Genomic DNA, 25,841 nt, shown 5'->3' on the forward strand with positions numbered 1-25,841 from the left:
CAACTAAATCATACATAAAAGTGTCAAGTCTAAGACATGAAAGTAGAAATTACGGTTTTCTCTTCCTAATCGCCAAACGAAGCAACACGCATTTTGCTCACTCATTTTCATGTCAATACAGGGAAAATGGAAAGATGTTTATTTTAATAGAAAGAAGTGAAAATGGGAGATAATATCACCCTTTATTAAAAAAACAAAAAAGTAAAAAAACCTGCTTCACTTTTCCCTTTTTGGTGAAGATGTATACAGCTGGTTCTATAGCTGTTCCCCACTGCTGAGTTAAATACTCACAGTGATCCTTTCATCTTTGTCATCGAGCGGTGAGCCATCTTTCTTCCACGAAATGGTGGGTTCCGGATGGCCTCGTGGAGGCTGGCATTCCATCACAGCAGGCTCCCCCACAGCCACCATGACATCGGAAGGATTTTGTCTGAAGTCATCTCGTAGGACTGTGGGAACAAGATGAAATCATTATACTCCGTGTGATATAGACAGTCCTTATCTCTGAGCTCTGGCTAAAGAGACATTTATTATAATAAACTAGTAGTAATAGCCATCTCCATATATCTTGGAGAATCTATACCTACTTAGAGACATATGCAACTTGATAAAGATATCTGGCCGTAAGCATACACAGCAGGGGTAATGTGATATTCTCTATGGGCCAGTGGACAGATGTATTTTGATATTTTGTGCCATCACAGGTAGCATTTGGCATTTCTTCTCTGCCTACTGCCTACATTTTCCCATCCACATGCTAATGAATAAAACTGAACCTGCCTTTGACTTACATGACACACTGGGGTGATGCTTTCTATTATTAAGTGAATTACACTCACCTACACACCAAAATAGACTTCCAAACATGTATTCAATTGAGAGTTACTTTAAAGATGTTTCATATTAGTGCATAAAAGAATATAATCATTACAATTTAACTATGCTTATTATAGAAACTTTAGACATATTTGCAAAATGACTATATTCAAAATACTGTGTTTTTCTATTATCACTGAGTTAAGCACATGTTGGAAGGAGCCAAGAATGAGAACAGTCCTGTTACCAACTATGTCACTTTCTGTCTTCTGTATTTTGTGCTTTTAATCATTTCATGGTAGATACTATTTCGCAGAATCCTTAAACTTATTCAAGGTGAGAGATATTAACCCCATTTATGCGGTTAACCCTATATTTTACAGGAGGAAAATTTTCTTACAATGACCTTCTCCGCATACCAGTGTAATATTAACATACTATAAAACAAGCAGTGTCATTCACTTGTAACCACTGGAATAAAAGGTAGTAAATAAACCACATCTGAATTTCAAAAACAGTCCATCCAGCAAAAGTGTCCTCTGTATCTTATAAAAACATCAAGAACTCATGAATTCTTCTCCATCAGTTCGTCTTAAATCACAACTCCATTGTCTACCTGAACATAACATTTCTTTCCCCATTTACAAAGCAGGCATGGAGATGAATACTTCCAATAGCAAAGTGAAAAATGTTCTCTTTCTCCCACTCCATTTTCTCCCAGTGTGTGATAAAATGTGAACAATTTTCATACTCGTATTTAAGAAGGTACTTAAAATGTTCATTGGTATCCTTCATGCACAGATTTGAAATGATAAATGTTACTTATCTTTTGAAACCTATTGATCTGAATATTTGGTACCAAAGTTTTGTGCTAGAATGGATGTCTTTCTACCTCCAAAGACTGAAAAATATTTTCATGGATAAAGTACTACACTATCGAAAATTTATATTCAACTGTTATTTCAAAAGATGCGCTTAAATGTTGATTTTAGAACCTCAAACAAACTTACAGGGTTACAAAATCCTGCATTTTTCTCTTCTAATTCTCTACTTTTCCTTCCTCTCTACCAACAAAGTATGTGCACACATCTGTGTAAGCTTTAACAGCCACTCAAACAAATCCGTTTTTTAAATTTGCATATTGAGACAATTTGGGCACAACATGACTATGTTAACACTTGGAAAATAAGACTTCAAAGAGGAGACTTGATCCTCCTCTTTGGCAAGAATGGTAAAAGGAAAAAGAAAAGTCAATATAATCACACCACGCTGTCGTAATTCTAATTTTAATACTGTACATCATTTCTTAATATAATACATAGGGAAAAAAGTAAACCTTGTTGAACTGAAAACTCCAGCTACTGTTACCACAAAGTAAAACAGCAGGGTTTGAAGATTTTTGCTTATAAAATTACGTTATGATTAGGTGTTAAGAAGATACTACAAATAAAACGTAAGGTTTATAGAAAAAGCAAATGAATAGATCTTAACAGACAGTATATGCCTTTATTGGATTACATTATTAATCTAAGAAAACACCTCTGAAAAATTTTAACAACCTTGAAACACACAAAAGGGAAATACTTTTCAAATAAAAATAAACCATTTGTACAATTTTTCTACTTCATGAGCTTAAAACCAACTTCGTAACATTATATCTTATTTACAAATTGAGATCGTATCTCAAATAAACCAATGGATAGTGAAATGTCTTTCAGAAATAGCAAAGTCTATTTCTAAGTCTAAGTCAGATAAGTCTAAGGTCTAAGTCAGATAAATCAAGTCTTTTTTTTTTTCATTTACTATGTTATTTGGGTTTTTACAGTATATAATGAAAAGCTAACAAAATGTAATCCATTAAAGATTGTTGCTTAGATAATGCTCATGCAATTACTTTTGCAGCTGTAAAGCATAAAACTCTAGTATTGCCTATGGCTACAGGCAGCCCTGCAGAGTTATGAACTGAAGACTTCTTTCTCTATTCTATAAAAGCAACTGTATTCCTTGTACTTGTCCTGAACATTTTCTATTTATTTATTTATTTATTTGACAGAGCCAGAGAGAGACAACAAGAGAGGCTACACAAGCAGGGGGAGTGGGAGAGGGAGAAGCAGGCTTCTGGCAGAGCAGAGAGCCTGATACAGACTCGATCTCGGGACCCTGGGATCATGACCTGAGCCGAAATCAGACATTTAACCAACTGAGCCACCCAGGTGCCCCACCAATTTTCTTAAATCATGTATATATTTAAGTAATTAAAAACTGAGTTCAAATGATTGGCAGCATTTTGGCAGAAAAACCAATGGTATCCATAAGTGTTCTCCAATGCAGTTCATTTTCTTAAAAAAAAAAAAAAATCCTTCTCTAACAAATCAAAATGTATATTTTGATAGTACAAAAGAGTATGAATAGTATGAAATTCTAAAATCTGGAAGTAACTTTTGAAAGATTTAATATCAATTTGAAAAAGAACAAATAATACATATATAATGTATCCAAGTAGATATCACCTAAAAAGTTATTAAACAAATCACTGTTCTTCCTAACATTACATTTCTTCCACAGTTATGTAATGTTTTATGTTCACAGACTGGTACACAGAATTTGGCTCAACTGCTTCTCACTCTTTTTTTTTTTTTTTTAAGATTTTACTTATTTGACAGAGAGAGAGAAATCACAAATAGGCAGAGAGGCAGGCAGAGAAAGAGAGGGGAGGAAGCAGGCTCCCTGCGGAGCAGAGAGCCCCACGCGGGGCTCGATCCCAGGACCCTGAGATCATGACCTGAGCTGAAGGCAGAGTCTTTAACCCTCTGAGCCACCCAGGCGCCCCAACTCCTTCTCACTCTTGTTCATTCTGTTAAATTGGGGGAAAACACACTATAAATATAAGCTTCATTGAAATTCTTTGAATTTCACTGGTTTCCTTATCTAAAAAAAAATTGACAAGATTATCCTTTGAAACAAAACAAAAAATACAATCATTGGTCTTTCTGAAAAGTGATACACCATTTTCAATATAATTCTCAAAATAGGTAAACATATTTTCAGAAAAGAATTCTAAAATTTGGTGTTGACTTTGCAATCTTTTTGGGTAATGTTGAGGAAACAGGGCAAAAGGGAAAAAAAGAAACTGTTTCAAGTATTATGGAGACTTTAATATTTATAACACTCCTTTGGAACCCTGTGGAAAAATTAAGAACTGAATAATACATAAAATTATAGAACAGGAACTGGTCTTTGACAACATCTAATCCATCCTGTAAAGAGAGGCAATGGAGTCCCAAGAAACTTTGTCACTAGCTTGAGTTGTCAGGAAAAGGCCAGAAGAAAACAAAAGATATTCCCATTTCCAATACAGTACATTTTTTTTAACTTTTTATTTTTATAAACATATATTTTTATCCCCAGGGGTACAGGTATGTGAATCACCAGGTTTACACACTTCACAGCACTCACCAAAGCACATACCCTCCCCAATGTCCATAACCCCACCCCCCTTCTTCCAGCCCCCCTCCCCCCAGCAACCCTCAGTTTGTTTTGTGAGATTAAGAGTCACTTATGGTTTGTCTCCCTCCCAAAGTGGTGATGCAACATGGGGACTTAAGTGGGTAAGAGAAGAATAAATGATACAGTACCTTTTTTTTAACATGTCAGCATTTTACTATAAAATGCCATGTACCTATCTCATCAATTATATTTCCAACAAATCCACTCCATTATTGCAGAAGTGATTGTAGATCAGTGCACCGTAGTCTCATGACTGCCCAATTTTGGTAAGGCGCGAGTGCTCCTAGAATTAATTTTGTTCCCTAATCATGTGGTGAACATCTGTAAAATACAATGCCTTCTGCTTCATGAATCATAGAATTCCGGTTCCATTAGGGGCCGGAGAGATGGGTGATCCTAACTTTTCTTTTAGAAATCAAGTCATTGAGTGCTCCTCAGAGGGGAGAAGAACACGTCACATAAATAATAACGATGATAATATGAGTGATGAAACAAGAATGCTAACAGTGGCCGACATTTATTGCACATTTGCTATGTAAGGAAGCGCACCAAATATCCATCACTTAGTCCCCATAAGAAGGCTCTGACAACATGAATTTATTAGTTTCATTTTAAGAAAAAGTAATCTGTAAAGATTCGGCAGCAGCGCTAGAATACAGATCTCTTGGTCCACCAGAACTCGGTCTCATCAATTTGACCACTTACCTGGTCTTACCTGAATACAAAGTTCACATTCTAACCATTTTGATATCACGATATAATTAATATCCAACCTCTTTCCAATGAAACAGAAGTTGAATGAGAAATTTCTCCTCTGAAAGTCAGCTGACTCTCTTTGAATATTTCTTGCATTCTTATGGTTTCTCAGATTTTTGCCATGTTCGGAAGGTGCCCCTTCAAACTCTCAGTGGTATGTTAAGAAATAGAACTCATCGTTTGGGTTTGCCTGTTGTGCTAGCTCTTCTCAGTAATTTGCTTTTACTTCAACAACAAAATGACTAAAAATACCTGTACAATAATACACGTTTTAATTAAATATAAGCATTTTAATTAGAAGTAGGTATCTTGGGAAAAACAGAGGACAATAAAATGCACTTCTGGGATTTTCTTTTCTACTTAAAAGACTAGTCTTCAATTAAACCCTGCAGCAAAGAGTAGTAAGCTGTCAAATGGGAAAAGAAAATAATATATATTTTTTAAAAAATCCCTGGGGTGCCTGGGTGGCTCAGTGGGTTAAAGCCTCTACTTTCGGCTCGGGTCATGATCCCAGGGTCCTGGGATCGAGCCCCACGTCGGGATCTCTGCTCAGCAGGGAGCCTGCTTCCCCCTCTCTCTCTGCTTGCTTCTCTGCCTGCTTGTGCTGTCTGTCAAATAAATAAAATATTTTTTTAAAATTCCTTTAAAAATCAGGGTATATTAGAAGAAGAACTAAAAGAGGAAGGATATTCTCAAAGATGAGAACTATATACATGTTCAGCAGACACGTGTGACAGAGGGAGAGAGCACAAGCAGGGGGCGCTGCAGGTAGAGGGAGAAGCAGGCTCTCCGGCTCTCCTTCCATGAGTGGGGAGCCCAAGGACGATGCTCGATCCCAGGCCCCTGGGATCATGATCTGAGCTGAAGGCAGAGGCTGAACCGACTGAGCCACCCAGGTGCCCCAAATTACTCCCTTCTAGGATTCTCTAAATGTCCACCTGCATGCTGAAATAAATGTTATCTAATTCCAGAATCAGTATCATTCTTCCATTTAACATATTTGTACTGAACACATTCTTTCTGCCTGGCATTTCTACTATAATTTTGGCATTTTCCTTCTCTAAAGTGAAGTTTTAATAAATGCTGATGCCTGTCAAGAAATAACATTAATCTTCATCTTGTCAGAAAATGACGATGTAATAGGGTTTTACTGCAAATTCTTTTATATTAAGATATATGTTTTAGGAGCTAGATAAGAAAGTCCATCATAAAGGCTTTTATAACTCCTTACATTCCTACTTAGTAAGCTCACAGACTTACCCAGAAGAACAAAGTGTTATCTTTGTACAAATTTATTTTGTACAAAACTCTTTAACATTTATTATTTTTAAGTTTTTTTAAGGACGCCCTACACCCAACATGGGACTTGAACTCACAACCCTGAGACCAAGAGTCACATGCTCTAGTGACTGGGCCAGCGGGGCACCCCAAAACACTTAACCATTTCTTAAAAGAATAATTCCAAATTTTTAAAAACACTCCAAGAGAAAGGATGAATTTACAGAAAGATATTTTAACCAACTGAGCCACCCAGGCGCTCCCCCAGAAAGATATCTTAACCCATTAAAGAAGAAAACTGAAATGATAACATGTAAAATAATATTCTATGAGGTATTATCCACCTTTTACCATCATCTTCTAAAGCTAAGAATTTTGATTTTTTAAATGATGCAAGCAAGCACCAATTCTGCACAAAGTCAGGATTTAACCATAATGGTTTCCTAAGGGATACATATTCACTTTAAAATTTGGCATTGAATACATCCTATGAATGCTCTTCAATAATTATGTCATCTTTTATTTGTGCTTTTATAGAGTACGCAACTCTATTTTTAAAACTTAAATTATGCTTTGGTTACAATTCTGGAAGAAAATATGCTGGTAAAAGCACTTATTTTCTTAACTACTAGAGCTTTGAAGATTTCACAAAACTCTTAGGCTGTACCCTAAGAAACAGTATATATTTTTTAAACAGTACATTTTTGTAAAACAAATTATACATTCTGAAGAAGTTATATAGTATGGATGGATTTCATACACTATTCAACTTCAACTAACAATGAATCCAGAACACTGCAAACAGAAAAAGCTCTTACTGGAATAAAAAAAGTTAAGTAGTTTGTTCGTTTATACAACATATGATGGAAGAACAAGCTAATATAAACAAAGATGCATTCCTCCGTGTTCTGCTGGGCCTCAGGAACCGGGGCACCCCCTTCCTGGTCTTCTAACGGTCAGGATTACTTTCAGGTTGGATCCAAGCTTAAGCCAAATTCCCACTTTGCAGAAACAGGCACACCATAATGATCCTTCCTATGAAAAGCCCTCATGGCTGCCTGCAGTCCAGGCTTCATGGTTTAATTTTTTCACTTCAGGAGCCAACAGTGATACAAGTTATTCTCTAGCATTAATTCCTATGGCACTAAGTCATCAAGACAGAGGGAAAGTAAATGTAGAATTCTAGATTGGAGTTATATCTGTAATGTGCTCCAGAGAAAGGTCTACATCAATACAGCTCAACATTTAAATAGTTAATATTCAGCAGACTTGAATCAAAGGTATCATAAATAAATGTGCGCTGCCAAAGACAGTCAGGTGGCCAAAATCATGGGTTCTAGCTTATTGGTGCTTGCCTTTTACATGCTTTAAACTCAGCTAGAAATTCAGTTCATTTATGAATGAAGAAAAGACAGCATTTGTAAAACAGCATCTTATATGGCATCGTTCGTAGATGTGTTTATTTTAGCAGTTAAAAAACAAAACAGAAGTAAAGAATTTCAGGATCACAACACACACGTCCTTCTGTGATGCTGTACTCCCAGTGAGTATATTGGCAATGACTCGGTTATTTCCATACAAAACAGACAGTTTTACACTCTATCTTGTTAGAGTTCTTATGAAGGCTAATTATTTAGTGTTTGTACAGGACTTGCCATTTATATGGTGCATTACATCTGCAAAGAGGTATTACTGTTAGTCACTACGTAAGGAATTGCCAAATTTCTCAGCTGCTGTACAAATGCAGAGGAGGACAAAGGATGCCATTGATGAGGGCTTGTAAGTGCCAGAGCGAAAGTCACACTCAGGAGTAGCTTGGCAGGGTTAAAAAAACACAGACAGAATGAGGCTATCTGAGCCATGGGACCCTGACTGGGGCAAGACAGGCATGTGTTCTTTCTTTGATAAAATCCAACTCTGTATATCTAGCACCCTGCACGGAGACTGTCCTTGATCAAAGGAGTATGCTCATATATTTATTGTCTGGCTCTTTGCATTCGAACGTCACCTCCAAGAGGACAGGGAATTTGTTGTTATCACTCTAGATATCCAGTGCCCAGAATAATGCCCAAGACATAGTGGGCATTCTGCGAATGTTTACAATAAATAGGTATTCTGTATGAAGCACCAGGTTTTATATATGAAATGGTAGCAAAGTTGGTATGAGTCCTACATTTGTGACGCTCCAGGTATTGGAGAATAAACAGAGAATATTCAAATAAACCCAAACAGAAATATACAACTGTAATTGTAATATTATCTTGTGATACTATCAAAGCATGCAATACATGCGATATTATCAAGGCATGTAATCTATGCCTTGAAGGGACAGGAAAGGATGCTGTATGAGGAACGTAATTTCGTTTGGAGGTGAGGGAACACTGAGGAAGTCACAGTTAAGCTGAAGCCTAAAAAGATTCTGGGGAAATGCACTGCAGGCCGAAAGAGCACAGGCTGAAGAAAAAACTCATTATAGCCAATGAACTTGAAAAGACTCAGACCCTGTGTGATGGGGCCGGCTGGCAGCGATGCAACACGAGGTTGGCAGGGGAGCCAGGGGTCAGGTTTGCTGCACACAGCAGCCGTGATAACGGGTCAGCTTTTATTTCAATTCCCATGGGAAGCACTTCAGTGGCTTTTAAGCAGAGCTGTCTCATGATGGAATTATCATATTTAAATATTCATTATAGCTACTCTGTGAATGAAATGGAGAGGAAAATAAGAATGGAAGTGGAGAGACCAATTAGCAGACTATTGCAGTAATTAAGGGGAAACTGATGGTCTGATACCATTATGATGACACTGGATTTGGTGCAAAGGAGAGAACTGGAGGTAAAATTCTAAATGACCTCTTGAGTGGCTGAAGTTGGCAGAAATACAGATGCCCACAATGATGTCCAGGTTTCTGGTTTGAATAACCAAACATGCCATTTTTATTTATTTTTTATTTTTTTAAAAGATTTTGGCTGTTTAAGTAACCCATCCACCTAATGCAAGACCTGAACCCACAACCCTGAGATCAAGAGTCATATGCCGGGCCGACTGAGCCAGCCAGGTGCCCCTGACGATGCCATTTTAAAGGTATAAGAGGATAGATTCACAATATATGAATACACCTTTCCATGAGGAAGACTAAGAAACCTATGTGTGTGTGCATGGGGGTGTGTGGGGGGGGTAATTCCATAGTAGAGGGATAATACAAAAACTGTTTTATTGATTAAAAAATACACTATCGTTTCAAATTCTGCCTCTTAGTATTTAACACAGGATTGATTTTTACCTGTGCAGACCTTTATACTACTATATTCCAAATTTGAATGGCGAACTGCTAATATCCCTTGATCAATTAATCTATAGTATAATTTTTACCATGACAAATTTTACATGAGCTTGATGTATATTATATCATTTCAACTGACTGTAATCAGAAACAGAATGAACATATTTTTATTATATAGACTATATAAATAAATTTATATATGCATGCATGTGTATGATATATACAACCATTAATAACTGCTATATTGTGATGATATCCACACTTGGTAGCAAATCATTGTGAAACCTCATTAGGTTATTTTGTTCACAGGATAGAACAATTCAAAACGTAACAGGGTACTTCTCAGGACTGTTGTAAATTAAGCTCTGTTTACTATTTAAGTATAAGAGAATCAATAGCATATTAAATGTTAATAACATGATTAGAATAATAAGAGAGTTCACATTTGTCAGACGTTTACGAAATCTCTAAAGCATAATGAAGTTCCCTGGGAAAATGCTGAGTCATCAAACTCTTAAGGATTTGTGATTCACTCGTTAATTCGTTCAATAAAAGTACTAGGTATTGTATTTGGAGGTGGTGAGTAACCGGATAAACAAGACATCCTTGATCTCTGCTTTCAAAGCCCTTATTTCAGGGTTTTTCTCTCTTTCTTTCCTTCATCACAGAATGCTTTGTTCAAGTGAAACTTTACATAAAAGTTTAATATGCGAAACAGACTAAGGGGATATGGTCTCACTTCCCCATCCAGAGTTGTCATGCAGAAGAATTCAGATCTAGTGTTAAACTGACATCTGAGTAATTAAATACGTTTCCCTAGCTCCTGTGCTGACCTTGTGTGCTGCGAGTGATAAATCTAGGAATCGGACCTGGATTCGGCTGGATACCAAATCCTGGATTTTCAGCCCTAAACTTGACCGGCCGCCTAGGAGTGGGATACTCAGGTCTAAGTTTATCTCCTTGGTGGTTGTTAAGAGAACTAACTCCACAGTACATCCTGTCTTCCCTGTCACACCCAGGTGAAACGTGGAGTTGTTTTTCATCCCTTGAATTTAAAATTATGCTTTAAAATAAGCCTATACTACTATAGCTTATAAAATCAGAACTTCACAGAGCCTAAGTACGAACTCCCCCATTCCCACCCCACCCCCAATTACAAATGAAGACTCCCCCCCAAGTCCAGGAGCTAAAAGGACTCATGATTGTACAGTGAGTGGGTAGACAGAGCAGGACTAGATCTTGAGACAACTATTTTCATGAAGACACATTTTTTTAAAGTGCCTGAGAGAAACTGGAATGTTTTCCAATTAAAATATTTGCGGGGAAACAAAGGTGACTATAAAACAAACAAACAAACAAAGAAAAACCACGTGTTTCTTTACCCTCTGAAGCCCAAGATGTCAGCAGTGAAACAGGAAAGCTAAAAAGGGAGTTTTCACGTTTTATGGAAAGTCTAATGGTTAACAGCCTCAAGAGAGAAAAATCCTCACAGTTTAAAATGATCTTCTTAAAACCTCCCTAGTAATTGGGAAGAGTCAGAGAAAATAGCTATTGGATTAAAACACACACACACACACACACACACAACTATTCTCACTAATGTATCTTTGTGCAGCATAATTAAGATTGCCAATTATAACATCACCTCCCCCCCAACTGAAAGGAATAGCGATAGGAAAAACCTAAGTCTGAACGGCACACACAGAGACACATCAACCTAACAAAAAGGGTTTTTAATTGGTGACAATCTGCCCTAAATCACTGTGACTATTTCTCAACATAATAACTTTCAGATCTGTTAATTCCTTGTATCTTCCGGATCACAGCTGTCTTGGGGCTTCAGAATAATAATGCCAAGTATCTAACAAAGCTTTCAATCTCCAAGGAACATAACAAATATGCAATTTTGTAGCTGTGTGAGCTGCCTTTCCTAACAAACTATATAGCCCTTGGGATAGTTCAATCAGCCTTCAGCTTCTTGGCAAAGTCTAAGACCTCCTTTTGCTGATAACTGGAGTCATGCTAACAAACCCTGTTAATGTTACTAGACATTCAATTAGTAGAAGAGTAAATCATTCTATAACTTCTGTTAAAGGTGCTATCTTTACCAGTTATACTCAGTGTTTTGTGAAATATAAAATTTATGCTTCTAGGAGTTATAGAAGCAAGAGAAAAAAATTGAACACAACAAAATTATTCAAAGAAATAATGCTCTATCAAAATAAAAATCTCAAATTATGAATCATTGCTAAATGTTATTTGTGTATGTGGTCTTATTTTTTTCTAAAGATTTTATTTATTCATTTGAGAGAGAGAGAGCACAAGGGGGGAAGAGCAGAGGGAGAGGGAGAAGTAGAATCCCCACTGACCAGAGAGTCCAATGTGGGGCTCGATCCCAGGACTCCAGGATCATGACGTGAGCCGAAGGCAGATGCTTAACCAATAGAGCAACCCAGGCACCCCTGGTGCTATTTTTATATCAGATAATGGGAGTTGATTCTGTGCTAAGAAAGGTCCATGTTCCATGGCTCTTCACCTGAACCCAGTGCAAATCTCAGGTGAGTTTACTGTATGCAAAACACCAGCAGTGAACAATCCAGGAGACTATTCCAAGTCCTAGAGAGCTACTGGGGCAATGAGCCAGTGAAGCAATTAGAAACACTGGCCAAAGGTGCCTCTCAAAGGTCCTAGTCCAGAGCGGCTAAAGATTGCCTTGTAATTCCTTTTATAAGATCATAACTCTTTTAGATATTAAGAAATAGTTCACGCGTTGTTACCTTACTGTAACCCGAGAAGGCTTAATTCACTGGTCCTCAAAAAGCCTTTTACTGGTGTCCCCTCCAATCATTTAAAAGACCACGTACTCTTCCCAGATTTCAAAAACTGATATTTGAAAGTTTAAGTGGTTGCAGTATTTAAAATTTCTCGTTTGGGGCTCCTGGGTGGCTCAGTGGGTTAAAGCCTCTACCTTCCGCTCAGGTCATGATCCCAGGGTCCTGGGATCGAGCCCCACGTCTGGCTTTCTGCTCAGCCGGGAGCCTGCTTCCCCACCCCACCCCACCCCCGACTCTCTCTCTACCTGCCTCCTTGCCTACTTGTGATCTCTGTCAGATAAATAAATAAAAACAAAATCTTTAAAATGCCTGGCTTATCATAAACATGAAATTCAAAAGAAAACTGTTCTTTCCTCTTTTAAGGACATCTGATGAACCATAAAGACCAACAGAAGTTGATGCCCACCAGGCTGGGTTCATCGAAATACACATAAATATAGAAATACAGTTTTTAAGTTGTAAGTTTCACATTATTCATTTTTAAATCTCTTTGAATTTGCATCTCCATTCCAGTTCCTACCCAGTGTTGTCCTCATGCAATAAGCTCTTATGCTTGAGAGATTTACTGTCACTGCTTACTGATCCGTCTATCAGAGTCCTCAGCTTTGAAATCAGCCACTGTGGAACTAGCCCTGTGTTTTCTGGCTGGAGCTTACTACGTCGCTGCAGGTGCACCATAGAAAGATTCTGGATGTCCGAAGAGCCTGTTCTTTGCTTACAAAGTGCAAGAAGGGCAAATAGGAAAGGCAAGGAGGGAAAGGGGAATTCCATATCAAGGACACTTCCGGTATTGTCAGCTTTAGGAGTGCTCCAGAGAGGGAGCGAGAATCTAGAAAATACAAAACCACCACACCCCGCTCCCCCATACACTTTTAAAACGTACAGGTATTTCGGTTGGCAGCAGGGCCCTAAAGCACCCCCCCCCATTTAATCCAGTCACCAGCTCCAAACAAGTCACCAACTCGTCTGTATTCCAGTTGGAGTGGTGCCCTAAGTTCCCAGCACATATAGAACCTCAGAGATGAACAGGAATTAACATCTCTGAGGAAAATTCTAGAAGTTTATAAAATTTATCATGAATTTGAGCTGATGCTTCTGGATTTCATGTCTGTGATTGTAAAATTTAAAGCAAAGCAAGCTAAATGTTATTATTAACTTTACGGACTCCAGTAAATGATCTGAGGTTGAAGAGATCAAAGTACAATCTTAAGTGAGCAAAAGTCAAAATGAAATCAAACACACACTCAGTCTTACAGGTAACGAGGGCCAACTGCTTCCTCTGGAGATTTGAAGAAAGACCTCTGCATATAACGAGGAACAAATGGTTCTCAGGACCAGGTTAGCTGCCTGGTTTTTGGAAATATCCTTAACCAACTTAGAGAACTATAAAGTTATTAGTAACTTTAAGGAACTCAAATAAAAACAAAGGATCCTCTGAGTTCCTCTGCAATGCTGACAAGCCTTGGATTACTGTTCTTTAACATACCCCAGCAGGAAAACCAACAATTCTTATAAATTAAACAAATGCACAAGGTTTGGTTTTTCCACAGAAGCAGCTGTAACTTTTGCTTTCTTGACTGGTTTTTAATCTTTTTATTTTCTAAGTGCTGATCATTGTTACTATATTTATTGAACTAAGTCGTTTATAACTAGCCAATGAAATCTGAGTATCATAAAACTTTTGCCAGTATTTTAAATATGTTGATAAACCTGTTCTCTAAGTATTTGCTGGTCTCTTTCAAATATACAAGGTCCCTGTCAACGTCAACACTTCTTCAAGAGTGGCAATACAAACCAGACAAAAACATGACCACTCCAGCTATCAACTATTAAATTTGTATGCTTTCTCAACTCTTGGAAGGACATACAAAAACTGGTTTATATTCCTGAGGTATAACCTAACTTGCAACTAATGAGAATTAATTTAGACAAAGACAGTCATTCTCAGTGACATTACAATTTAAAATACTCATTAAAGTTAGATTTCTAAAATCAATATAAGTTCCTGTGGACAAAAAAATAAGGATTTTTTCACATTGTATTCAAGGTTTGTAGAGTAAGCTTGATGGGAAGTTAATTTGGTGTTTCCATCCTTAATCATGTGTATTTAATCTCAAAGAGCTCAATTTCATAAACAAACTCTCATACCTGAAATTTATATTTATGATCAAAATGGGAATATTTATAAATAATAATTCAAGAGTACATTTTCCTGCTAAAGAAATTATAAAATACTTTTTTTTTCCTAGGGTTAAAAATGCCTTTTTTGACTCTTTTTACAGATATCATTGGGAAAGTAAATAGTGGGCACTTTAAGTGCATGATTATTTTTAATTGAAAATGACCTATGATTTAGCAGAGATGAAGTCCTGAACTTAACAGATATTATGGAGCAATCTCATGGTCTTAATGAGAAAAAAAAAAAAAAAAAAAAGAAAGAAAGAAAGAAAAAAGAGAGCGAGAAAAAGAAAAAAAGGATTATTTATTAGTTTCAAAAAAAAAAAAAAAAAAAGGCATGACATAACATCAAATGCCCCTTTGACCTAAATACTAAAAGCCAAAAAGGCAAGAAATAATGAAATTAAAAACACACCGTTTCTCTTACTCTGGATCATATTCTACCTGCTATTTTGTTTTTGTTTGTTTAATCATTTTAAGTTCACTGTTTCAAAAAAGAATTTTATGTGAACATGCAATAATCTGAGATACATATCACTTAGTGTAATCATGTCATTAAACAAATGATGTAGCAGCATTTCTTAATCACACAATTCTCAAGTTAAATTTTTCTTTGGTCTTCTCAAGGTCAGAACCAGAGAAAAATTTTTGTTTGTATTATTCATACCAATTTCCTCTTTAGCTTTCCAAAATATAAAAGGTTTTCATATGAGGAAAAAATCAACTATGTTTAATTTTTTTCTGATTGAAAATTCAACATTTTAAGGATTACCAACTTTACTGACTTTACTAATCGAACTATTTATGGTGTTGAAACATTTAAGTAACAAAAATAATGTTCCTTCGCTTTGCTTAGAAACAAAAGAATCAAAGGAAAGGCATTTATAGCTTCATGACCAGTGAAGGAAAAACCACAACCAGTAATTATGCAATGTTCTAGGAGTTGAGGGGATCATAGACGTGTTGAAAAAGTAATTAAATATGGAAGAGAATATGGACTAAGCACCATACTACATGATAAGTGGCATAAGAGACATGCTTTTACTCCCGAGCAGTATAAATAATTGACAGATCCTACAATCATAATTAATTGATCTACGTAATACTTGAAAGAAACATATTACCACATTCCTAACAAGGATAAAAGCTGGCAATAAGTCAAGACAGCAATTAAAATAGCCTAGATAGCATTACATGGTCATATAAATTCAGGGTTGCTAGCAAAATAACAAATAAAAATAAAGACAGAAGAAACCAAATTAATAAATGCATTTCTAGTAGGTTTCTTTTAGAAACCTAATGGCTAGAAAGTGAACCACTGGAAACATTTATAGCAAGTAACATAAGGCCTTCAAACTCTGAGCTGTTCTTAATATTTTAATCCACGGACCCTGCCTCTAATACAAGTAATCTGAAATATGTGATACTTTATCCCCTTTATCATCAAAGAAATCCATACCTTAATCTTCCAGATTATGATCAAAATGTAAACATATTTTGAAATAACTGTGACTTTTTTTGTTTTTTACATAATCTCTATGCCCAACATGGGGGTTGAACACCTAGTCTGCAAAATCAAGGGGTACACACTCTACCTGCTGAGACAGACAGGCGTCCTGAAGGAACTGTAACTTATAGTTAACTGTATTTGCATATTTTTGTCCTGCAAACTATGATGGTACATGCCTACAAAGAGATGTTATAGAATCACACTTTTCTCTTCACCCACTAAGCCCGCATCACTGATTTCCAGCCTTTTTATTTATTCATATTTATTTTATTTCAATAAATAAACACTTCAGCTCCTACTAGGTGGGAGCCCTTTGAGGATAAATCTCTATGATTCTTCCAATGCTGAAACCACCTGCAAGGCTTTAGTCCCCAGGACTACCTACCTTCCCACCCATGCCCCCATCAGCTCCTACATTTCTCCTGGGCAACCTCATTTTCACTCCTTCCTTAGACCTCAAAGGCTGGAACTCTGTACATAAAGGAATTTAAAACCCACAGAGAGGGGCACCTGGGTGGCTCAGTGGGTTAAGCCTCTGCCTTCGGCTCAGGTCATGATCCCAAGGTCCTGGGATCAAGCCCCACATTGCGCTCTCTGCTCAGCAGGGAGCCTGCTTCCTCCTCTCTCTCTGCCTGATTCTCTGCCTACTTGTGATCTCTATCTGTCAAATAAATAAATAAATAAATAATCAATAAATAAAACCCACAGAGATGGCATGAGCAGTTTAATGAATGAAGGTTAGAATGTGAAGTAAAAGATTAAATTTTTTTTTTCTTTTAAGTCAACTCTATGCCCAATGTGTGCCTCGAATTCACAACCCCGAGATCAAGAGTCATATGCTCTATGAACAGAGCCATGCAGGCACCCTTCAGTTTTATAATACACAGGTGTAAGAGATTATTATATGTTAAAACTTCTAATTTTAGTCAGGAACTGCAAATAGAAGGTGGCTGGGATGTGGATTTTCTTTTCTTTTTTTTCCTCTTTGGAACTTTTTTTTTTAAATTCTTTGTTTTTTTAATTGAATATATTTGACATTAACATTGTAAAAATTTAAGATGTACTGTATGTTGCTTTGATATATTTCTATATTGTTCTATACTGTAATATGATTCTCATTGTAGCAAAATTTATCATATTGCATAATTAGAGTATTGTCTCCGTTATACTGTACATTAGGTCACCATGATTTATTTACCACTCATTTTGGTTTGTAACCTTAGACACGATCATTTTCATCCCCAACACCCCACCTGTGATAACCATCATTTTACTCTATTTTTTTAAGAGGATGACTTCTTCCAGTTCCACATAGATGATATCATAGAGTACTTGTCTTTGTCTTTTGACTCGTCTCCCTTAGCATAATGTATTCAAGGTCCATTCATATCGTCACCAATGGATACGGATTTTCAAAAGATAACTGTGCGTTGTCTTAAAAGTGAAGGAAAAATTTTAATAGATTTCCAGTTTAATTCAGCAGAGAAGCATTTAGTCATATGTTCTAAAGCTTTATACTTTGGAGGCATAAAAAAGATAAAAGATAAGCAGTTCAATCTATGGTCTATGATCTTATTTTATTATATGTTTATTATTTAGAATAATAGCATTTTTAGTTAAAAGGAATTTTTTTTTTTTAAACAAATGAGTACAAGTTGGGTGTGAGAGTGGGGAGGGGCAGAGAGAGAGAGGGACAGACTCTTAAGCAAAACACATGGGGGCTTGATCTCATGACCCTGAGATCATGACCAGAGCCGAAATTAAGAGTCAGCCACTTAACAGACTGAGTCACCCGGGTGCCGCTAGAACTGAAGAGATCTTTTCAGTTCAAGTCTCCTTTATTTTATAGATGGGAAAACTGAGTTCATCGAAGTTAAGTAATTTGTTTAATACTATAATAACCCAAACAAATTAAGGAAGTCCATTGATTTCCAATTAAATTATTGTTATCCACTAACAACTAGAACACGATCCAGAGATAACAAAAAGCTTTCAATTAATGATTATTATTTTTTTAATTTGATATGGAATTGAGAGTATTTCTAAGCAGCTCCAACTAGGGCTTTCAGGAAAGCCCTTGGCAAGTACAAGATTTGCTCAAGGTGGTTCCCTGGGGAAAGTTTGCTTATTTCACAGTTTTCCCTGTAGGTCAGCCCCAGAAACCCAACACTTAGAAGATAATTATATTAATATATTAGGTAATATCACTGTATTAAGCATTAACCACATGAGGAAATTAACTAAATCCATGCCTGTAACAGCCACTTAAATTTGATACTATACCTGTTAGTTTACTTTCAGTTTTAAAAACCTTGCAAGCTTAGGGATTTCATTCTTGGGCGCATGAATTTAGGTTGAAGACAATGTCATCATAATCTCTACCTGTCACAGAGACACAAGCCCTCTACTTATACAATAAATGATTCATCCTGTCATCATGACAACTATAAAAAGTGACAGCTCTCTTATGACTGAATACTAACTTTAGTTTAATAGGAAAATGTACAAAAAAGAATTTGATGGTTGGGGTGATTTTTTTTTTTAAAGGAAGCGACTTAATATATTACAAAGTTGCAATTTGATTGGAAAATTAGCAGGGCAGCAAGGAATCAATGTATCAGATTTTTTTAAATATGAATTTTCGACCTATGGTTTTATGGTTATTACTTTTTTTTTTTTTTTTAATTCAGATACTGAGCGGTGAAAAAAGAGCACTTCCCCCTTATTTTTCATGGTAATTGCAGACCTTTCTTCAAGGTCTGTGTATGTAAATCATGATAGGATATGGTTGTTGCCAAGTCTTGCAGGGAAGGCAAATGACTTTCATTTGGAAGGGGGTCCAGTCTAAAATTTTAGTTAAATGTGAAGGAGAGGACGAATCTTAAAATGTTAGTTCATTTGTAAATCAGACTTCACGGGGGAGTGGTGTTAAAGCAGTATTAAAAAATCATTTTTAAATTGAGAAGTATTAAATTTGTTATGAAAATAAGTAACATTTGATATGAAAGTACTTATCATTAGACATAATAGCAATCTCAGTTGTTATTAACAAAGTTACCCTAAACTTAAAAAAATAACTTAAAAAAGCCACTTCCTGAAGATAACCATTTTACGAAGGGAAAGCGCAATAGGAAAATGTCTTAAATAGTCCTCATGAAGGGAAAGAGAAAATACAGTATATTTTTAGATTGTTCTAGTAAGCATTAATATCTAGCACAGTATCACACTGCTAAGGTTCTTATTGGAAACGTTCTATAGTGTAAGATAAATACATGAGCAAGCCAAGCAGATACAGTCTCATTTTATCATGTATTTTAATAGAGGGCAAAGCTAGTTAAACAGATGGCACTCAGGATTTCTCAATGAATTCAGCATCTGTGTGTACATGTTGCATAAATGCCAATTAAAATGTGTCCGAGTAAATTTACATCCCTCGCTGATAGAAAGCAAGCCAATCTTGCTGGCTCAGGATCAAGGTTAAACTTAATCATCTGCTGAACTTGCAGCAAGTTGCTCTCAAATTGTACAGAAATTCCCAGTGAAATAATAAAAACAGAACTCCTATTGATTTGTATTTATTTACATTCATAACTCATTTCTAAAGCCTTGGGCTAGAGCTCAAAGGGAAAAAAAGTTACTATTTGTATGACTTGGCCAACTGCACTTTTAACCATATTTCCAACAAATACCTCTTTGATTAAAATTCCTGCCTGAATCAATTTTCTTAACCTCCTCCTAGCAACTTCCGAGTTGAGATAATTGTTTAAAAATTATCCCTTCAAAATGATCTTGAACAAAGGAAAAAGGCAAGTACCAGTCAGTCTATCACTTATATAGGAAAGATCAGTCTTTGCTTCAGAGTCACAGGCAGCCACGACGTTATTTGAAATACTAATATAAAAATGGCTTGCCTTGCCATTTCTTTCTTTTCTAAAAGATTTTTGATTTTTTAATTAATCTCCATACCCAATGTGGGACTCAAACTCACAACTCTGAGATGAAGAGTCACATGCTCTACCACTGAGCCAACGAGATGCCCCATCCTTAACATCTTTTGATAGAGTTTCTTCAGCATTCCCTCACCCCTGTTCGTATATGCCTACCTAAAGCTTTATTAGGCTATCCTAGGCTTGGTCTTCTTGAATTTAAAACTATTTATTTATTTAAGATTTTTATTTAGTTATTTGACAGACAGAGATCACCAGCAGGCAGAGAGGCAGGCAGAGAGAGAGAGACAGAAGCAGGCTCCCCACTGAGCGGAGAGCCCGACGTGGGGCTGGATCCCAGGACCCTGGGATCATGACCTGAGCCGAAGGCAGAGCCTCCAAGCCACTGAGCCACCCAGGTGCCCCAGAATTTAAACTTTTAATAACCACATTACTAATTCTAAAATGAATGTTTTGATTTGTTATTAAAATGAACATTACACAGGCCTTAAACATAAATTTCTTTTTATAACAAAGTAAATACTCAAGATGAAATGTTAATTGGAAAAAAAAACCCACATAAAAATAAGTATGACAGTTCCCAAAATTAAGTTCCAAAAACTACTAGATCCTAGTGGCCTTTATACATATTTGTTTAAAAAAAAAAAAAAAGTAAGACATTTATGTTTGGAAAACTGTATGTATTATGGCTACCATTTGGAGAATTACAATATTCACTAGCATATTAAAAGTATTTAGAAGTCTCATAGTAAAGACAAAAACAAAAACAAAAGCCCACTTAATATAACATTGTTGCCCAAGTTTTTCTAAGTATATTTGACCACGCTAACTTTACTTCATTAATTTTTATAAATTATTTGAAAAACATCACTGAACTCTTTCTAAAATATAATCCCTGGTAATACACTTCAGGAAAGGTTGGCGTAAAATATGTTTCTAATTTTGCAATAACACATAACTAACAAAGCTATGTGTATCTGTAGAAAGCAGAGGCATAAAGAAAAGAAAACTGCTAGAAGTAGTCACTCCTGAGAAGTGAGATTATGAATGATTTTAATCTTCTTTGTATGTTTCTAAGTGCCTGATTTGTTATATAGTGAACTTAGGTTGTTTTCATAAAAGGCAAAAGCACACATTGTACTAAGTATCATCTTATTTCATATATTACATAATTACACATCTGATCATTTCTCATCCCTCTACTACAAAGAGCTGAAAGTCTGGCATTTAGTCTGTGGAAGGGTGTTAAGAACTGAATCTCATTTAATCCTTACAAAGCCTAATGACAAGTTTTCACTATTTTCCAAATGGAGAAACTGATGTTTTGCTTAGTACATGGGGAAACCAAGATTCCATCCTAGGTCAGTTGGATGTTTAATCCCAGACTTTTATCCACTATACTGTTGTTGGTTTTTTTTTTAAAGATTTTATTTATTTATTTGACAGAGAGAGAGATCACAAGTAGGCAGAGAGTTAGGCAGAGAGAGAAGGGGAAGCAGGCTCCCCGCTGAGCAGAGAGACCAATGCGGGGCTCGATCCCAGGACACTGAGATCATGACCCGAGCCGAAGGCAGCGACTTCATCCACTGAGCCACCCAGCCACCCCTATCCACTATACTGTTAAAACACTGGGAAAAGAATTATGCTTCATATTAAATATTTCCAAAGTACATCATCATTGCACCATACAATAATAATCAAATACAATTAATACTTAACACGTACCCATTTGTTTTCAGGTGTAAGCTGTGTGCACATGTTTTAAAATAACACATTTATTGGGAATTTTATGCTATGCTAGAAACTGGGCTAAGGATTTATTATACATTAATTCATTAACTCCTAGCCAAGCCATTTGAGTTTACTACTATTATGATCTCTATTTTATTGATGAGAAAAATAAGAGATACAAACCATAACAGTTTAATTCTAAAATCAGTGATTTTACTCACTAAGTCAGCATATTATCACAGGAGAGACTGCTATCCAAAAATGCAGCTTTTATGAGGTCTTTCTTTAGGGAAAAAAAATAAAAACTTTGAAGATAAATTTAGTTGAACTTTCTTATATCATAAGATAAACAGACACAGATGTTTATTCATTCTACTCCTACTTGTTTCTTAAAATGTTGAAATTAAACTGTTCGTAAAAATAATGAAAAATCCATATCATAAATCTACTCAGATTGTGATAAATGTTTCATCTCTTTAAAGAAACATATGTTTCCAAAATAAAATGGTAAAAAGAAAATATTTTGTCGCATTAATATTCTACGACTTTTGGACTTTTCTATTTGGACAGGAAAGAAAAACAATTTCATGATGGGTGGGTTTACACTATACTCAGTACAGTGTACTAGCTAACCACCCCCCACCCCACCACCAAACTCATCTTTTTTCATTAATTAGGGCTTCCTCCCTGTACTCACCCTTAACAAACTGTACCTGGCACACAGTGGATGCACAAAAATGTCAGTTGCTAAGTATCTTTATTACACATGATGGGGTTCAGAATGCACTACTCTTGATCTTCTGGAGATCTTCCAGGGAAGATCTCTCTGATCTTCCCTGGAAGCAGGTCTTAAGATTCTCATGGGAGATATGCTCTCCTACACCCAGAGGAAAGGAGTGTCCTTATCTCTGAAGAAGGAGGGCCATCAAAAGGAACCTGAACAGAGTTCTGGCCCATCATCACTGTCCTTAGCTCATTCACTTTCGTCCTAAAACATTTTTCCATAACATTCCACTCTTCATCAAACCTCTCATGAGAACACTCAGGTTTAAGGACGCCTGGGTGGTTCAGGGGGTTAAGCCTCTGCCTCTGACTCAGGTCATGATTCTGGGGTCATGGGATCAAGCCCTACATCGGGCTCTCTGCTCAGCGGGGAGCCTGCGTCCTCCTCTCTCTCTGCCTGCCTCTCTGCCTACCTGTGATCTCTGTCTGTCAAATAAATAAATAAAATCTTTAAAAAAAAAAACAACAAACACTCAGGTTCACCCACTTCTTCAGGGCTTTATTTCCTTATGATGGCTCCTATGTCACATAAAACTTATATTAAATAAATCTGTTTACTTTTCTCCTGTTAATCAGTCTTTTGTCAGTTCCGTGGATAGGGTTCCAGCGAGGGAACCTAGAAGGTAAGTTCCAATGTCTGTTTATCTCTGGATAGCTGGGGTCTGGCACTGTTTCTTTCACAGTAAGAACTGAAGTAGATTATTTTTTTGAATGAACAAAATAATACCATTTAATCCGTAAAACCATCCTGGGAAATGTGGTCATTTCATTGCTCATTTTCTAGGTTAAGAATTTTGCCCAAGAAACTGTAGCTAGTATGTGGCAGACAGGGCCCAAATGGGTGCTTCAGTTTCCAGAATCAAGTCCTTGCCATTTACCTACTGACGGTCATTTAGATCAGCTCTGAAACTACCTACGTATGGTCATCAGAAATGCAATCACCAAAACTAATTGTACAACCTAAGTATTCCCACCATTTTTAACATTTGCAAGGGCCATGATAATCCTTTATGCTACACTTAAATAGGAAACTCCTTCAAATGTTTCATTCTTTACTATAACCAAGGTACTTGCTGAAACATTCTTTAATAGAAAATTTATAATCTCTTCATTGGAAAGTCTCAGAGGAAGATCACTTTAACTTCAATATCTTGATATATTAACTTTATAAAACAAAGAAGAAAAGGATTATGGAGTTCAATATTGCCCCTTGTTCCACAAAAGTTTAATAAACAACAATTAAAACCAACAGTTTCAAAGTGTCTCTATTTACTCTGTAGAGGTAAAATACTCAGAAATGATCTTCTAATCACCTCGCTAAGTAGGAATGACTTGAAAATGTACTCAGTATTTATCATTTAATAAAATTCTAACAAATACATACTTAGGCTAAATTTATTGGTAATTTGAGAATGCCCTTTAAAGTAAATCATGACATTTAAACTCTATGTGTAATTTTAATTAATTGAAGAGTGGATGTTTTCTGATTTTCCTGCATTTAGTATTTGACATTTCTGAATCTTATGTGTCATACACTTCAACGAAATGCATCACATGTCCATATCCCTTCGTGCAAGATACCAATTTGTAGCGATCATAAAACAAAGCTGATTAAATGGTAAACCATCCAATAAAACTCTATCTTTTGGCCAGCTTACCCTAATAGGAGTTTTTCCACTAAATTACCCAAATGAACACAAATCTTAGACAATTATATCCCTCTAGCTCATGTGAGTAATTGCTAGGGTGGAAAATTGCAGCATGTATGAAGGTACAGATGTTCATTTTCACATGACCAAACAAAATAGGGGGACAATGGGGTTTTCTTCCACACTGATTTCTACATATTTTGCTCTATTCACAATTTTCTATTAAAGACACCTCTTAGTAGCTCTGAAAATACAAGTAAAATAATTAAAATGACACAGGTGGGAATATTAAATCATGCCCTTCCAGAGTAGGTTATTTTCTTTGAACTCGCTCTTCACTCAGCGTCCAAAAATGTGGCCACTTCTCTGCACAAAGGGCCAAAGTCAGAATCAAAGGAACAATGGCACCTACCTTTATGTATGTGCAACAACTGTTCTTCAATTTTCTGAGAGCAAAATACAAGCTCCCCTGGCTTTAAAACCTCGGAACTTGGCTCTCTAGCAAGCCTGCCTTGTTTGCTTTAGTGTTCCTTGACGCTACTTCCCTAGACCTTGGTCTTCTGGCCCCAATTTTGCTCTGTTGTTTACTGCGGAATTGTTGTCTGGGAACCACTTTTGGCCTTATACTGCAAAGTGTTCTGTTTCTTCCTCAACTGTCTAGCTATTGCTTCGGCCACTTTCTGCTCAGGTCTATGGACCGAATGTTCCAACAGCTTCACCACGGTGGTGAGCTTAGCATCTCCCCGCACAGATCTAAGGCACCAGCCAAGTACAGAGCTCAGCGAAGCTTCTTTCCATAAGCTCTCCACTTATGTCTAATTCGGCCCTTTTGAATTAAAGCACACTTGTGGGATCGGAATCTTATCCTGTGGTTATACAGTATATGACTTCATACTATAGTACAGTGTATTCTATCTGTTTATGTTTTACTAGTTTCTTTTCCCCACCCATCTGAGGTCCCAAGAAAGCTGTTTTTCATAGCACATAGAACCGAGGACAGAGTAGACACTGAAAAAGCATCATTCAATGAACGATTGAATAAATGAAATTCTTGTTCCCCACTAGGTACTACCGTGTGAAGAAATCTTTTAATAGAGTGTCAATGAGGAATAAGCCCTTGGTGGCCTTTAATAGTACTCTACAAACAATAAATAAACCTTTGGTGGTTACTAGAAAATACACTCATTCGCTGACATAGGCTAGTTTTCTCTGAAAATTTATTTATATTAAACTAGAATGAATAAGTCTGGGGATAGTACGGTGTGTTTAAAGGCAGAGACTGTGGATTCACACCGCACGGGTGAGAAATTTGGCTCTGCCACTTACTTAGTGTATGACTTGGGACAAGTGGCTTAACTGTTTTTGGCTTGCATTTCCTCATTGTAAAAGAATAGGGGCGTCTGGGTGGCTCAGTGGGTTAAAGCCTCTGCCTTCGACTCAGGTCATGATCCCAGGGTCCTGAGATCGAGCCCGACATCGGTGGGGAGCCTGCTTCTTCCTCTCCCCCTTGCTCATGATCTCTCTCACTTTTTCTCTCTCTCTCTCAAGTAAATAAATAAAATCTTTTAAAAA

The 25,841-nt window shown here is 36.6% G+C and overlaps 1 protein-coding gene across 9 annotated transcripts in view; it reads right to left on the reverse strand.

The window, feature by feature from the left end:
- The window catches only part of ROBO1 (roundabout guidance receptor 1), a 1,191,004-nt gene that overhangs the window by 142,449 nt on the left and 1,022,714 nt on the right, over positions 1 to 25,841 (reverse strand). For all 9 annotated transcript variants that reach the window (XM_044251144.1, XM_044251142.1, XM_044251145.1 and 6 more), the window contains one exon: positions 292 to 449. In XM_044251144.1, coding sequence (XP_044107079.1) covers positions 292 to 449 — 158 coding nt within the window. The remainder of the gene's footprint in view (positions 1 to 291; positions 450 to 25,841) is intronic.

Source organism: Neovison vison, chromosome 6, assembly GCF_020171115.1.
Source record: "Neovison vison isolate M4711 chromosome 6, ASM_NN_V1, whole genome shotgun sequence".
NCBI classification, from domain to species: domain Eukaryota; kingdom Metazoa; phylum Chordata; class Mammalia; order Carnivora; family Mustelidae; genus Neogale; species Neogale vison.